This window comes from Jaculus jaculus, chromosome 15 (assembly GCF_020740685.1).
Source record: "Jaculus jaculus isolate mJacJac1 chromosome 15, mJacJac1.mat.Y.cur, whole genome shotgun sequence".
Lineage (NCBI taxonomy): Eukaryota > Metazoa > Chordata > Mammalia > Rodentia > Dipodidae > Jaculus > Jaculus jaculus.
Window position 1 is genome coordinate 35,864,999 of NC_059116.1, and position 15,738 is coordinate 35,880,736.

The following is a 15,738-nucleotide window of genomic DNA, read 5'->3' on the forward strand; positions in this document are numbered from 1 at the left end:
TTGAGCCTGGATCCAGCATTGCCTGTGTAGTGCCACAGACCCCATGAATGCCCTTCAGCTGCGGTCACTCACAGCCTGGGCGTAGGCACTGTAGGGGCTGAAGGGCAGGGTGAGGGACGGCGTCAAGATGCCCAGCTGGCCCACCATCTGCTGCATACGCCGCAATGTCCGCTCCTTGTCCGTGTCGGCAAACTTGACCACCAGGCTAGAGGAAGCTCCCTGCAGGGGCGACAGCACACAGACGTGGGGGATAAGGGTACAAGGTAGCTGGGACTCTGGGGTCCCCAGAAACCTGCCAGCTCAGGCCCCTGGGCTAGCTGTCAACTGCATCCAGAGTCCACAATGAGAATGGTGTGGAACTCAGCTCCCCAGGGCTCACCTGTCCTCAAAATTAAGAGGAGTGGCCAGCAACTAGAGAAGGACAATGGGTTTAAGAAAGAGAGGGCCCACATACCAGTCAGCCCACACCTGATACCAGCTGAGAAGCCCATCATGGAGGAGGGGGAGCAATGGTTAGCCCTTCACCTATTGCCCATACCCAAGAGTACAGACTGGAACTGAGGCTTAGTTTGGGATCAAGGGCCAATTTATGATTAAGGTTCACTTGGGGATCAGGAATCAGTCGAGAATTGAAGTTCAAGTAAGGTGCGGTGGTGTACGCCTTTAATCCCAGCACTCGGGAGGCAGAGGTAGGAGGATCACCATGAGTTCGAGGCCACCCTGAGACTACATAGTTAATTCCAGATCAGCCTGTATTAGAGTGAGACCTTACCTGGAAAAAAAAAAAAAAAGAATCAGTTTATAATTAGAGCTCAGCCTACAACTGGAGCTTAGTCTGGGATCAGGGTCCAGTCTATGATTAGAGTTCAGTTAGGAATAGGGGTTTAGCCTAGAGATTGGGGTTCAGTTTAGGAAAGAACTCAGTGTACAGTTAGGGTTCAGTCAGGAATTAGGGCTCATCTATGATTAAGGTATAGGTGGGGTGAGGGCTCAGTATGATTAGGGTGTAGAGGGGATGACAGCTTACTGTGATTAGGGTTCAATCAAGAATCCGTGGTTGTCTGGCATGGTGGCGCAAGCCTTTAGTCCCAGCACTGGGAGGCAGAGGTAGGAGGATCCCTGTGTGTTTGAGGCCAGCCTGGGCTACAGAATGAGTTCCAGATCAGCCTGGGCTATAGAGTGTGACCCTGCCTCAAAAAAATTTGAAAAGGTAGCCAGGCGTAGTGGTGCACGCCTTTAATCCCAGCACTCGGGAGGCACTGGTAGGACTATCGCCATGAGTTCGAGGACACCCTGAGACTACATACTTAATTCCAGGTCAGCCTGGACCACAGTGAGACCCTACCTCAAAAAACCCAAGAACAGAAAACTGAAGAGTCTAGAGTCAGTTTGGATGAGGGCTCAGTCGGGAATTGGAGCTCAGCCTGCTATCAGGGCTCAGCCAGGCCCTTCTGGTGATCCTGCCCTAAACGCTCCCCAGCCTGGCTGCTGACATGCCCCCTCCCTCTCCACACTTCCCTTCCAGCTCCATTCAGGGACACCACTGAGTGTCTGAGCTGAGTCCTCCCTCCAAATCCAGAGAATAAGTGAGGCTGGCTCCCCTCCCCAGGGAGGACCATTGCAATGCCCATGTGGCCCTCCTCCACTAGTCACTCCTTATTTCCCCACAGTCTGCACACCAGCTCTCCTCCCTGTCCTCTAGGCCCAGCTCAGGCCACATTCTCCCTATCAGACCCAGGCTCAGGCCTCCAGACCTCCTGTCTGTCCCATACTGTGGTGGCTTGAATCAGGTGTCCCCCAAAACCTCAGGTGTTCTGAATGCTGGGTCCCCAGCTGGTGGCAATTTGGGAGATGGAGGAGGTGTGTTGTTGGGGGCGGGCTCAGGTGTGTCACACAGCAACTCCCCCTGGCCAGAGCTTTGTTCACGCTCCTGCTGCTGTTTCTACCTGCTGTGGCAGAGGTGATGTCCAGCCTCTGCTCATGCCATGCATACTGTCCCCTTGAGACTGTTAGCCAAAATAAACCCTTTCCTCCCATCAGCTGTTTCGGTCAGGTGCTTTCTCCCAGCAATGTAATGTAATTACAACACACACCTACAACCTACACCCTGCTTTGACTCAGGGAACTCTGCTTTGACTTGGGGAACTCTTGCCACTGTCCTGGCCAGTTCCCCACTTGCACTGATCCCTTGTGGGTTCCCCATTGTCCTGTGAGAGAATCCAGGGGCTCCAGCTACTGCTTCCCCTTCCATCTCAGTTAGTGCACATCTCACCCCCAATGAGACACACTCTTACACACACATATACACACTCACCTTGTACACTCACAGACCAGCCTAGGCTGTCATGTGCCTGTAAACTGTGTACCTGACACACACATGTTCTCACATGCACAGTGACCTCTATTCATGCAACCACATGCACACACAAAACATGCAGATTTGCACACTTTGTGAACACTCAAACACATACACAAGCATGCACACAGTGGTATAAACCAATAAACCTGTGGACGTGGCACTCGTGTAAAACACCGACACACTCGCACACCCCATGTACACATGAGGAAACACCACGCCCAGCCACACACTGAGCTGCAGTTGCAGAGCTCCAAGAAGAAGAATCAGGAGCCGCAAGCCGCTACTGTGACAAGGACAGTGCCGCTTTGGTCCCCACCACCCTCATGCTTCCCCATGCCCACAGCTCTTACTCACCGGCATGGTCTGGCTGCCATGAAGGGCGTGGATGGCAGCTTGGGCCTCTGTGTGGGAGGAGAACTTCACAAAGGCACAGCCTGCCCCAAGAGAAGGAGAGGAGGTGACCAAAGGACAAGTGGGTATGGGTCACAGGAGGGGTCCAAGAACCCTCGGTGGCCAGTAATGGTCATCAAGAAAGACAGTCTCAGTTCAGACAGGGAGGTAAAGTTAGATGAGGTAATCTATACACTCAGCCAATGGGGAAAATCAGCCATCCACCCACCCATCCATCCACACACCACCCATCCATCCACTCACTCGTCCACCCATGCACTCAGCCAATCAGGTACTCGGCCAAGCACTCCGGGAATGGTTTAGACAATTGTCTTTTCACACACATACTGAAGGGCAGGTTGTCATTAGGGCAGAGTCTCATCCACTCTTACATGGAGTCCTGACACTGAGGTCCACAGACTAGGCACCAGACATGCATCTCCCAACAACCATCAGGCAGGGCCCAGCGAACACAGTTCCCTGGGTGAACCAGCTGGACCCACGCTGACCCAAGTAGATGCACCCCATAGCCAGCATCTTAAACCACTCTTAAGCCACTGACAAGAGTGGACCCAGCCTGACAGCCCAGATGGACAGACAGAGACCACCAGACACACGAATCCCCAGACAGAGTTCATAGGCCACCTAGGGAGATACTGACAGGCAGCCCCGCCAGCCCGCATAGAATGCTCCCATCACCCTCCCCGGCCAGATGGATCCTTGTCCCACCTCTTTACAGGCGCCACCTGCCCAGCAGGCCCGCTGCTGGCCAGGTCCCAAGCCCCCTAGCCCCGCCCCTCCACAGGACCCTATCACCCCTAGATCGCCTCTCCTTCAAAGTCTTGCCCACCACCCTGCTCTGACCCTTCTCGCTGGCCCCACCCACACAAGGCAGTATCCTTCACGCAAGTCTACCCCGCCAACACTTCTCCAACCACCTCTCGCCCACGGAGCCGCTCTTCCAGATATCCCCGCCCACCAGACTCCTCCCACAGGCCCCGCCCCTCCGTATGGCCCCGCCCACCCCGACCTTTGCTGCTGCCGTCGGGGCCGCGGAGCACCGTGCACTCGTCGATGACCCCGAAGGGCTGAAAGAGCCGCAGCACGTCCTCTTCCGACTGCTGTTTGTTCAGCATCCCCACAAACAGCTTCCGGTCCCCTGTGGGCGGACATGCCCCCTCAGCCGCGTCCCGGGCATGCCGATCCCGGCGCTGCCCGGGGCCTGGGCTCTTGGGCGCCCCCTGCCGGCCAGACCCGGCCCACCGGAACCCCGGACAAGGGAGGAACAGAGGGCGTGGCCTTGGAGCGGGTTGCTATGGAAACCGTTCTCTAGCGCCTGTCACTCACGGGGGTGGGGGGGTAGAGGGAAGCAAAGACCCCGGTGTCAGGGAGATAAAAGACCAGGGAGACGTGGAGACAGTAGGGAACCCGGACAGGATGAGGGAAAACGAAGTGTGGGACAGGGAAGGAAAGAGGGGGAAGAAGGAAGGGAGGGGGAGAGAGAGAAAAGGAATGAGGGAGAGAAAGGGAGGGAGCCACCTCTACTTCCTGTCCCATTCTGACAGCCTAGATGGAGAGTGAAAGGGCTCCCAGCCCTGGTGGGCTTTACCACATGCTCAGGGGTCCTAACAGCCCCGCCCACACGTCCCCTACCCCCAAGTCTGATCTCCTCTGCTCAAAACTAGAGCAAGTCAGAAACTCTGCCATGAACGGCCCCATGCACACCCGCGAAGGGCACACACGTGGGCTGCCCCTGCGCATCCCAAAGAACAGTGTGTGGCCCTCGGGGTCCCGCTGAGGATCTCTGTGCTTGGAGACCCCCGTGATCACAACGTGACAGGCACAGGGTGCCCAGGTCCTGCGACCTGTGACCACTGACCCTCCAACCCTTCTGACCCCTCCGCAGACCCCGGGCCTGGTGGCCATGGAAAGATGTCAACTACCTCCGCGGCTCTCGCTGTCCGCCGGCTTCACCTGGATCGGCCGAGCCATCTGTGGAGGAGGGAGGGACAGCGACTCAAGATGGGCCCCCTGGCTGGCCTCTTCCTGTCTCAGCACCCCAGGAACATTGCAGTCAAACCCAATGCAGCAAGGAGCCTGTCTGACAAACCCTTAGCTGCCCTTCAAGACCCAATGACCATTCTCCATCGAATGTGACATTACTGGCAGGGCTGGACCCATCCCTCCAAGTGCCCTGTGTGCAGATAGAATGTGGTGAAAGTCATGTTCTCCTGTCACCCTCTTGGAATGCTGAGTGCCAGGTAGACAGGCTTGGGCAAGCTACTGCATGGCTCCTGAGAGAACGGATGCCCTCCTGACCCCCGAATGCATTTTGTAACTTCCAGAGTGATGAACAGATAGAGTTACAGGGATGTCTTGTTACTCAACAGAAAATGACTGATACACCCCAGGTAGCTAACTTTCAGACAGATGTGTCATATGTGAGTAGACCCAGCGTACTCTTTGGACCCATGACTATACTCTACATTCTTCCATTTCTCACCCCAGGCACTGAAACATTACATTCACTTGGGGGCACTCCTCCACCTCCACATCATACACAGCCCTAAGCAGTAAGCTAATGTGGATATTTAAGAACATTCTGAGGGGATGTGGATGTAGAGGAGGTATTTATTGATTTATTTGCTTACTAGTCCCAGAAGTCTTTTTTTTACAACTTGGTACCTTGCTTGAGTGAACTCCTACTCATCCTTTAAAACCCAGATCAAGGACTGGTGAAATGGCTTAGGAGTTAAGGTGCTTGCCTACAATGCCAAAGGACCCAAGTTCGATTACCCCAATACCCACATAAAGCCAGATGTGTAAGATGGAATTCGTTTGCAGTGGTTAGAGATTCTGGAGCATCCATTCTCTCCCTCTCCCCCACCCCCCGCCTCTTAATCGCTCTCTCAAGTAAATAACTATTTTTAAAAACAGATCAAAAAGTCCCCAGGCAGGCTAGCCCCCCAGGAGTAAGCTCCCTCCTTCTCAGAGCTGAAAGTGTCTACATTTTTCTGTCTCCCTCCACACTGGGGACTACAGCATCACCCTACACATGACAGGACAGGGCATGTGGGAAAAGGAGCTGGTAGAACCAACTGGGTCAGAAGAAAGTCCTTCTGGGAAGAAAGGTCCCCCTGGGGCTGGAGTAAGCGCTACTTCCAGCCGGACCTGGCCAGAGTAACTTCGGAGGTATTGGCACCCACACAACCCTGTGGCCTTCGGGGTGTTCTTTCTACATCGCTAACGTCCCACGCCCCCAGAGTACCAACCAAACATGAGCTTCTCCAGTCGGAGGCCCTGGGACAGGTAAGGTGGGCATCTGTTGGAGGGTCGCCAAAATTAAGACCCAGAAGGAAGTGAGAACCCAAGTTCCAGGAGCTGAAGCCTGCCTTGTGTCTTAGCTCCACCCGCCCACTCCCACTCTCACGCCCTCAGCCCCTTCCCAACCTCCACGAGCCTGTGATCTGCCCTTGTCTAGGGCTCTTACACCCCCATCATGCTTGCAGTTCCCCCCATCCTGTCCCCTTCCCCCACCCCACCCCTTTCCTTCCTTGGAGTCCCTCCCCTTCCGGAGTCCCTTCCCCCATTCCCAGCTCCTCCCTGTAAGACCACCCCCCCAGGGGCCTTGACTACCTGTCACAAGCCCAGCTCTCGCCTCCCTTCCCCCACCCGGTCCCCCCACTTATCCTCCCACCCACCCACACACCGCCCTCTGCACCTGGGTACCACACCCCGCAGGCTGGAGGAGCAGGGGCGAGAGCAGTGGTTAAGCTTAAGCAGATGGGCCGGGCTTCTGGGGTCGGGGTGTCCAGAGGTGTGGGGACATGAGGAGGGGGTCCCCCTAAGCTCTAGCCTCCCGCTCCCCCCTCACGGCCCCTCCCACCCCGCCTCCGCGGCCCTCACCTCCTCCCCCCTCCCAGCACCTTGGGCAGATGAAGATGGGGTTGCCATGGCGACGCTGATTCACCCCGCGGAAGCAGGCAATTGTTGTCGCCATGGAAACCGCCTCTTAGGGGCGAGCCTAGATCCTGCCTCGCACAAAAGAGATATTTAAATATAATCTTTTAGAGATGGATGAGGCGAGGAGAGGAGGGAGGGACTCTGAACCCATCACCCCAACCAAGCCTTCCCCCCATGCCCTATTCAGAAGGCCTGGGGTACCCTGCTCCCCCCCACCACCGCCTGTCCACCGCTCAACCTGGGACCTCGTGCTTCCTTCCCCCTCCTGGGTTAACTTGGTGACAGGGATGGGGAGTCCCTGGGGTAGCCCAGAGAAGCCAGCGACCAGCACGCCTCCCCCCTCCTCTCCAACCCCATGTCACAGCCACATTCCCATTCCCACCCTCCAAGGCCCCAGAGCCGGGCTTACCCACCGGAGCCTGGCTGGCATCCACATGCCAGCCGCCCACCCTGGGCTCACGGGCGCGCACACGCTCCAATCCACGCGCGCCCCGCCGCACGCCAGGCGGGGAGCTGGGGCTCCCCACACCCCACCCCTCCTGTCGCCCCGGCCTGCCCATGTGGCTCTGCCCACCTCCTTCCAGCTCCCTCTCTCCATCTGTCCCACCCCGTGCCTTCCCTTCCTCCTCCACCTTCGGGGCTCCCCCCCATCTCGTTCCTCCTGCCGTTTATCCAACATTTCAGGTGGGCTTCGTGCTGAGTCATTCATGCTGAGTCATTTGGGGCATCCCAGGAAGGACCCTCACTAGCCTGACCCAGGAGGGAATTCGCATGGGACCCAGAATCTGAACTTATCCTGAGACTGTTATGAGAATGGAGAAGCTGAGGCAGGGTTTGAAGCGGGAGATGGAGTTTGGTGGGGGAGTTGGAAACAGTTTCTCCTGTTGGAACAAGGTCTATATCCGCGGACCCATTTCATGTCCAAGCTATATTATGAGAGGGAAAGATTCCTTCCCGTTTTTTACAGGTGGGAAAAGAAAGAAAGAGGTCCAGCGTGGTGGTGCACGCCTTTAGCCCTTGTGCTCAAGAGGCAGAGGTAGGAAGATCACTGTGAGTTCAAGGCCACCCTGAGATTACAGAGTGAATTCCAGGTCAGCCTGGACCAGAGCAAGACTCTAACTCAAACCCACCCCAACTGCCCCTCCCCCTAAAAAAGAAAAGATTGGGCAAAATTTCTTTCTGTAATAACTTTGAGGTCCTATGGTCTGGAGATGGGGAGTGCCTTGGATCTGTGGGGTGGGGTGAGGTTGCCCTGCATTAGGTGGCAGGGACCCCAGTCTCTGCTCTCCTCCCAACTTTCTGGTTGACCAAGTCATCCACCACTGGGAAAACAGGGTCTGTTATGCCTTCCTGGTGTGTGTTACTGATGGGGAAACTGTGGCCCCTGAAGGGTGGGACTGTGGGATGAACCTCTGCGGGTCAGGCTTGGCCAACTCAGAATTCTCTAGGATTTGCCAAATTCTATCTTGAGACGTTCCAGGCCATGGGGGGAACACCAGCTGGACTGTTTCCAGGGACTGTGGAAGGTAAGGTAGGGTGACTCCTATGTGGGGTACCATGACCACAAGTCTATTCTCTCCCTCTGTCAGACACTGTGACAGGACCAAATCTCATCTACTGTTCTGAATTCAGCCATGGCCCCCTCAAGCCCTGGGTTCAAGGTTTTCCATGGACAGCCCAACACAGGGCCCATGGAAAGCCAGACTCACACAGCACAGAAACTGAGGTCAGGACAGACAACAGAGCCAGCCCTAATCAGCTGTGGGAGCCCCCCTGGGCTTTGGGGTGTGAGGCCGCATCTCTGCTGGAATCCCCAGCATTTACTCAGCCACAGTTCTGAGGTCCCTGGTCTACTCCAGCTTCTGTCCCCGGACTTTCTTATTCAATTATTAAATTGAGTATCTTCTTCCAGCACGCTGAGGTTTGATTAAACTGTGTCCCCCAGAGATGGAGCCATCACACTTGGGGCAGAAGCTGGAAACTGGGGGTCATGCTTGCTTATGACCATGGGAGGGGCCTGAAGTGGATCCAGAAGGGTATCCTGCACTCAGCTGTGCCTGCTGGGACACTAGTGGTGGCAGGCATGGGTTCCCAGCAAGGGGAGAAGTTGGCAAAGGAAGAGGGTCCTCTGCCCTAGCAGCCCGACTCGTCCTCTCTGAAAAGCTGCTGCACACTTTCTGAAAGCTCCCTGGGGAGGATGACTCGCCCTCTGCTAATCGGATAGCCACCCTGAGGCAGAAACAGGATAGCATCCCCCAAAACACAAACAGCACCCCAGTATCTCTATTCTCAGAAAATACTGGAAACAAACCAGACACCCCTCCACTGCAGTCTATATAGAGGAATCATGTGGTACCCCACACTGAGTCCTGAGTAAAACAAAACTGGGGCTGGAGAGGTTGTTCAGTGGTTAAAGGCCCTTGCTTACATAGCCTGACAGCCTGAGTTTGATTCCTCAGTACCCACCCAAAGCCAGATGCACAAAGTGGTGTGTGCATCTGGAGTTCACTTGCAGTGGCAGGAGGCCCTGGTATCCCCATTCCATCCCTGCCCCCATCATCCTCTTTCTCCCTGTCACTCTCAAATAAATAGTATTTTTCAAAGGTGGAGCCATGGAGATGGCTCAGTGGTTACAAGTGTTTGCTGCCTGGTGACCAGAGGCCAGATCTCCAGAAACCACACGAAAAAAAAAAAAAAAAAAAGAAGAACCTATGCATCTGTGATCCCAGTGAAGAGAACCTCAAAGCTTTGGGCAGACAAGAGAACCCCTGCCTCAAACAAGGTGGAAGGGGACGACCACCCCCTGATTGTATTCTGCCCTCCTTGCACACACTGTGGCACACGTGTACGCGCACACACACGCACAGGCAGAAAAGACTACGTGTGATATTCTTCTACTTGGAATAGGAGGAAAGAAAACCAAGCAAGGGCCATGCACTGCTCCTGGGACGGATTGAGTGCTGGTGAAGTTATGAAGGAAGATAAGCCAGGGCCTACAACTATAAAACCAGGAGGTGGATTCGAGGCTGGGGCTTGGGGATACGGGTGTGCCAAGGTCCCAATCACTGCAAACAAACTCCAGACACATGCACCACCTTATGCACCTAGCTTATGTGGATCCTGGGGAATCAAATCTGGGTCCTTAGGTTTCACAGGGAAGCGCCTTAACCACTAATCCATCTCTCCAACCCCAAACTCTTTTTTGTAAGAGTGCAATATGTCTCTTTCTCTCTCTCTCCCTCTCTCTCTCTGTCTCTCTCTCTCTCTTTCTTTCTTTTTTAATTTGAGACAGAGAGAAGGAAGCAGAGAGAGAGAGGAAGATAATGGGTGCACCAGTTACTGCAAAGAAATTCCAGCTGCATGCACCATCTTGTGCATCTGGCTTATGTGGGTCCTGGGAAATCGAACCAAGGTCTTTTAGTTTTGCAGGCAAGTGCCTCAACTGCTAAGCCATTTCTCCAGCCCCAATATTTCTTTCTAATTAATTGGGGGGTGGGATAGGCACACCAGGGCCTCCTGCCACTGTAAACAAACTCCAGACACATACACCATTTTGTGCATCTGGCTTTAAGTGGGTAATGGGGAATCGAAACCAGACCTTTAGGCTTTGTAAGCAAACACCTTTAACCACTCAGTTATCTCTCTAATCCACATTCAAATTTCTCATGTAAATTTTTGTTTGTTTTTTTTGAGGTAGGGTCTCACTCTGGGCCAGGCTGACCTGGAATTCACTCGATATTCTCAGGGTGACCTTCATCTCTTCCTACCTCTACTTCACCACCATGCCACCATGCCTAGCTTTTTTTGTTTGTTTGTTTGTTTTTCGAGTTAGGGTCTCACTCTAGCCCAGGCTGGCCTGGAATTCACTATGTAGTCTCAGGGTGGCCTCAAATTCTTGGTGACCCTCCTACCTCTGCCTCCCAAGTGCTGGGATTAAAGGCGTGCACCACCTTGCCCAGCATGGCTAACTTAAAAAATATATATATTGACTTATTTGAGAGAGAGAGGGGGGCAGATAAAAAGAAAGAGAGAGTGGGTGTGCCAGAGCCTCTAGCCACTAGAAGCGAACTCCAGATGTATACACCACCTTGTGCATGTGACTTTGCATGGATACTGGGAAATCAAATCCAAGTCCCTAGGCTTTGCAGTCTAGTGCCTTAACCATCAAGCCATCATCTCTCCAGCCAAAATTTTTGATGTAATTTTAAAAGCCTGACTCCATTCTTAAAGAATGCTGCCCAGGTTTGGTGTGGGAAAAATGCTCAGGTCCCTGGTCCATTGGATGCAACTCTAAGCAGCCCAATCTTGCCTCAGGGGAGTGGAGTCCAGTGGGACAGTGCTGAGCTTGCTTTGTCGCCTCTTTGCTGGGCCACCTTGGGCAGGTCACTTCCCCTCTCTGAGCCCTATTTTCCCCTCTGTCCAACAAGTTACAGTAGTCCCGAGCCTCCCAGTTGACAGGGAAGTTGGGGAACATGGCCCAGCAATGCTGGGGAAACTGAGGCCCAGAGCCATTGCTGGATGCCACCTTCCAGGTCACATCTGCCCAGTATGCTCAGAGGGGCAGCCCTCCTCTACAGAACACAGCCCACCATCGTGTTCTGGCCCCCAGCTTATCTTTGTAAATAAAACTTTAATGGTAAATAGATATAGTCATTCATTTTGACATTGTCTGTTTAGTTGGGTTTTTTTTTGTTTTTGTTTTTGTTTTTTATAATTTGAGCAACTGCCACCACAAGGCTCTTAGGGTTTGAAAAAGCCAAGAATATTTACTCTTTCAGCTTCTCTGGGAACATTCTAGAATGGCACTTTCCAGTGTGGTAGCCACTGCCACAGGGGCCATTCTACATTTATAATGTGACATGTAGGGCACAGGAATTTTAACTTTTGTTTTGTTATAATGGATATAAATATAAATTTAAAAGCTGAAAGTTGGGCTTAGTGGTTAAGGTGCTTGTCTGTGAAGCATAAGGACCTAGGTTCTATTTTCCAGTACCCATGTAAAGCCAGATGCACAAGGTGGCATATGTGTCTGAACTTTGTTTGCAGTGGCTAGCAGCCATAGTGCACCCGTTACCCCCCCCCATTAAATAAATAATAAAAACATCTTTTAAAAAAGCTGAAACTTTGTATTTTAGAGGTAGGGTCTTGCTGTAACCCAGGCTAACCTGAAATTTACTATGTAGTCTCAGGATGGCCTTGAACTCATGGTGATTCTCCTACCTCTGCTTCCCAAAGGCGTGTGCCAATATGCCTAGCCCAAAAAAGCTGAAATTTAACACCTGATTTCATTCGGGAAAATCTTTACTGCTATTATTATCTTATTTTTTTTTTTTTTTGAGGCAGGGTCTCACTCTAACCCAGGCTGACCTGGAATTCACTCTATAGCCCAGGCAGGCTCCAAATTTACAGTAATTCTCCTGCCTCAGCCTCCTGAGTCCTGAGATTAAAGGTGTGAGCCACACACCTGGCTTTTTTCTTTGCTATTCTTTGTGTATGTATATGGGGAGATCTTTATGCTTAGAACAGTACGGGAAAGGATTCTATCCTGTATCTGTGTGCACAGCGCTATCACATGGGGTGGGAAGATGGCTCGGTGGCAAAGCCTTTGCAACACAAGCATGATCCCCAGTACCCATGGCAGCACACACCTGTGATCCCAGCACTGGGGAGGTGGAGACAGGAGGATTCCTGGAGCTCACTGGCCACACATCCTAGCTGGATCAGTGAGCCCCAGATTCAGTGAAAGATCCTGCCTTAAAAAGTAAGGTGAAGGGGTGGGAGAGATGGCTTAGTGGTTAAGACGCTTGCCTGCAAAGCCAAAGGACCCAGGTTTGAGTCCCCAGGACCCAAACATCTGGAGTTCATTTGCAGTGGCTGGAGGCCCCAGTGCACCCATTCTCTCTATCTGCCCCTCTCCCTCTCCCTCTCTCTCTCTCTCTCAAATAAATAAATAAAGCTGGGCATGGTGGTGCACACCTTTAATCTCAGCACTTGAGAGGCAGAGGTAGGATCACTCTGAGTTTGAGGCCATCCTAAGACTACATAGTGAATTCCAGGTCAGCCTGGGCTAGAGTGGGACCCTACTTCAAAAAACCAAAATAATGGGCTGGAGAGATGGCTTAGCAGTTAAGCATTTGCCTGTGAAGCCTAAGGACCCCAGTTTGAGGCTCGATTCCCCAGTACCCACATAAGCCAGATGTACAAGGTGGTGCATGCATCTGGAGTTCATTTGCCCTGGTGCGCCCATTCTCTCTCTCTTTGCTTCTTTCTTTCTCTGTCACTCTCAAATAAATAAATAAAAATAAGCAAAAATATTTTTAAAACCCCAAAATAAAAAAAAATAAGGTAGATCCAGGCATGAATCACTTGGGAGGCCAAGGTAGAAAGATTGCAGTGTTTCGGACCACCCTGAGACTACATAGTGAATTCCGGGTCAGCCTGGGCTAGAGTGAAACCCTACCTCAAAAAACCAAAATAATAAATAAGGTGGCAAGAAACTGGGGAAGACACCTGACATCAACCTCTGGCCTCCACATGCACACTCACACATGTATGAACACACATGCAAAAATGCTGACCTATCTTAGTCACACGTGTCTTCCCAGCATCAGGCAGCTGAGGCAGGAGGATGTGCCTTAAGCCCGAAGCCAGCCTGGGCTACAGAGTGAGTGAATTCCAGGTCAGCCTGGGCTACAGTGAGACCCTGCCTCCAAAAAAGGGGTTGCTGTTGAACCAGGCATGGTGGTTCATACCTTTAATCCCAGCACTTGGGAGGCAGAGGTAGGAAGGTCTTGAGTTTAAAGCCATCCTGAGGCTACACAGTGAATTCTGGATCAGCCTGGCCTACAGCAAGACCCTACCTCAAAAAAAAAAGTTGGGGGGGATTTTGTAACCAAATCTGTAAGAAGACAAGAGATTTTAAGCACTAAATATGGATCCCTCTTTCTCTGTCTCTCTCATGATTTTTCTTTTCTTTTCTTTCTCTTTTTTATTTTTTAGTTTTTCAAGATAGGGTCTCACTCTAGCTCAGGCTGACCTGGAATTCACTATGTAGTCTCAGGATGGCCTCGAACTCACAGCAATCCTCCTACCTCTGCCTCCCAGAGTGCTGGGACTAAAGGTGTGCACCACCATGCCTGGCTATTCCCCCCACCCCCATGACTTTTCTATGGAAAATGGTAAGATCTGGGATCCACGGATAAAAATGAAATACATTATTAAAATGAATTTCACCTTTTTAATTTTTTATTTTTTAAGGTTGTTCCTGGAAAAATCTAAATAATTTATGTGGCTTGCCTTATACTTCTATCAGGTGTCACTGTTCTGGAACATTCTCTGCTCATTCTTGTCTTGAGCATGGTCTGTTTCTGGGCACTGTGGATCCCAGGCTAGTTGTTCTCTGTGGATGTCCCAGGCCCCATAGGTAGTAGGCAGCATCCCAGCCTCCATCCATTGCACTCCAGGAGCTCCCCCAGTGAAACAACCACCCATGTCCCCAGACGTGGCCTAGGGTTTTCTGGGGAAGAGTCACCCCTGATGAAAACCCACTTGTGACCTTCTAATGGCTGGATGGGTGACTGGATAGATGTGTGGGTGGGTGGGTGGATGGATGAAGGGATGGTGGATGGATAGATGGGTGTGTGGGGGCGGATGGATGGATGGGTGGATGGGTGGATGGGTGTGTGGTGAGGGGATGGATGGATGGATGGATGGATGGATGGATGGATGGATGGACACATCTGAATTGCACTGCTTTTTCCCCCCACCTCTCCCCACTCTTCCCACTCTGCTCTGAGCCCCTGGCTTCTGGCTTCCAACCTTGGCAGAGGTGACACTAATCCTGAGGGGAGTTAGGCCTACCCCTCACCGACCCAGTGTCCCTGGACAACACCATGTTATAAGGGCATGCTGATGACAAAAAATGTGGTCCTCCTGCCACACTCATAACACAGAGCCCGCACTTGGCCCGCCACTATCAAACTCCTGTTGGCATTTGTTAGGTAAGATGTGGCATGTCCCCTATGGTTCATGTATAGAAACCTTATCTTCAGTGTTGTGATGTTGGGAGATGCTGGGGCTTTTAAGAGGCGGGATGTGGAGGGAAGCAGTTTGGTCATTTGGGGTGTGTCCTGTGGACCTCTGAGGTGTTATGAAAAGAGGATATGAACCCTTGCCTTGTCTCACCACATGGTCTTGGCCTTGTGTATGCTGCAGATACTGTGACACCATCACCCTGAGCACCTCAGGAGCCAAAAATGGCTAGTACCATGCCCTTCAATAAGCAGAGCTAGGAGCTCAAGAATCTTTGCTTTATAAAAGTCCCCAGCCTCAGAGGTTAAAGTGCTTGCCTACAAAGCCTGACCACCTGAGTTTGATTTCCAAATACCTATGTAAAGCCAGATGAACAAAGTGGCACATGCATCTGGAGTTCATTTGCAAAGGCTAGATAGAGGCCCTTGTGCACCCATCTCTCTCTCTCTATCTATGCCTGTCTGTCCTGTCTCTCCCTCTCCTCTCTCTCTCCCTCCCTCCCTCTCTCTCTCTCTCTCTCTCTCCCCCGGTGTGATGGTACACACCTTTAATCCCAGCACTTGGGAGGCAGAGTAGAAGGATCATTGTGAGTTCAAGACCAGCCTGAGCTACGTAGTGATTTCCAGGTCAGCCTGGGTTAGAGTGAGACCTTACCTTGGAAAACCAAAAAGTTTTAGTAACTCCCCGCAACAACAACAAAAAATATCCAGACCAATATATCATGTTTCAGGTCCTTGTTGAAATGTCATGACAACTTCCATGACTACCTTCTCCACAGCTTCCTCCCCAGCCCCAACCTGTCACATTCTTTTGGTGCCAATGATCTGAGGGTCACCAGTTCCCCATCACATAGCAAGGACAGGTGGTGGCAGAGTGTGGAAGCTGTTGATGTGATCACTAGAGCACAGGCAATCATGTCACTCTGCCAAGGACTCATCAGGGGCAGTGCCCAAGTGACCTCCCCTGCAGACAGAAATACTGCCTGCCAACCCCCT

At 52.2% G+C, this 15,738-nt stretch overlaps 1 protein-coding gene across 5 annotated transcripts in view; it reads right to left on the reverse strand.

Annotated features, from left to right (window-relative positions):
* Celf5 (CUGBP Elav-like family member 5) overlaps positions 1 to 15,738 on the reverse strand; it is a 36,156-nt gene that overhangs the window by 11,488 nt on the left and 8,930 nt on the right. For 2 of the 5 annotated variants that reach the window (XM_045134812.1, XM_045134810.1), the window contains exons 3-6: positions 4,693 to 4,741; positions 3,780 to 3,908; positions 2,714 to 2,793; positions 73 to 219 (exon numbers count right to left, since the gene is read on the reverse strand). In XM_045134812.1, coding sequence (XP_044990747.1) covers positions 73 to 219; positions 2,714 to 2,793; positions 3,780 to 3,908; positions 4,693 to 4,741 — 405 coding nt within the window. Of the gene's footprint in view, positions 1 to 72; positions 220 to 2,713; positions 2,794 to 3,779; positions 3,909 to 4,689; positions 4,742 to 7,125; positions 7,145 to 15,738 lie in introns of those variants that run through there. The other 3 variants (XM_045134811.1, XM_045134809.1, XM_045134813.1) reach the window with 2 other exon arrangements.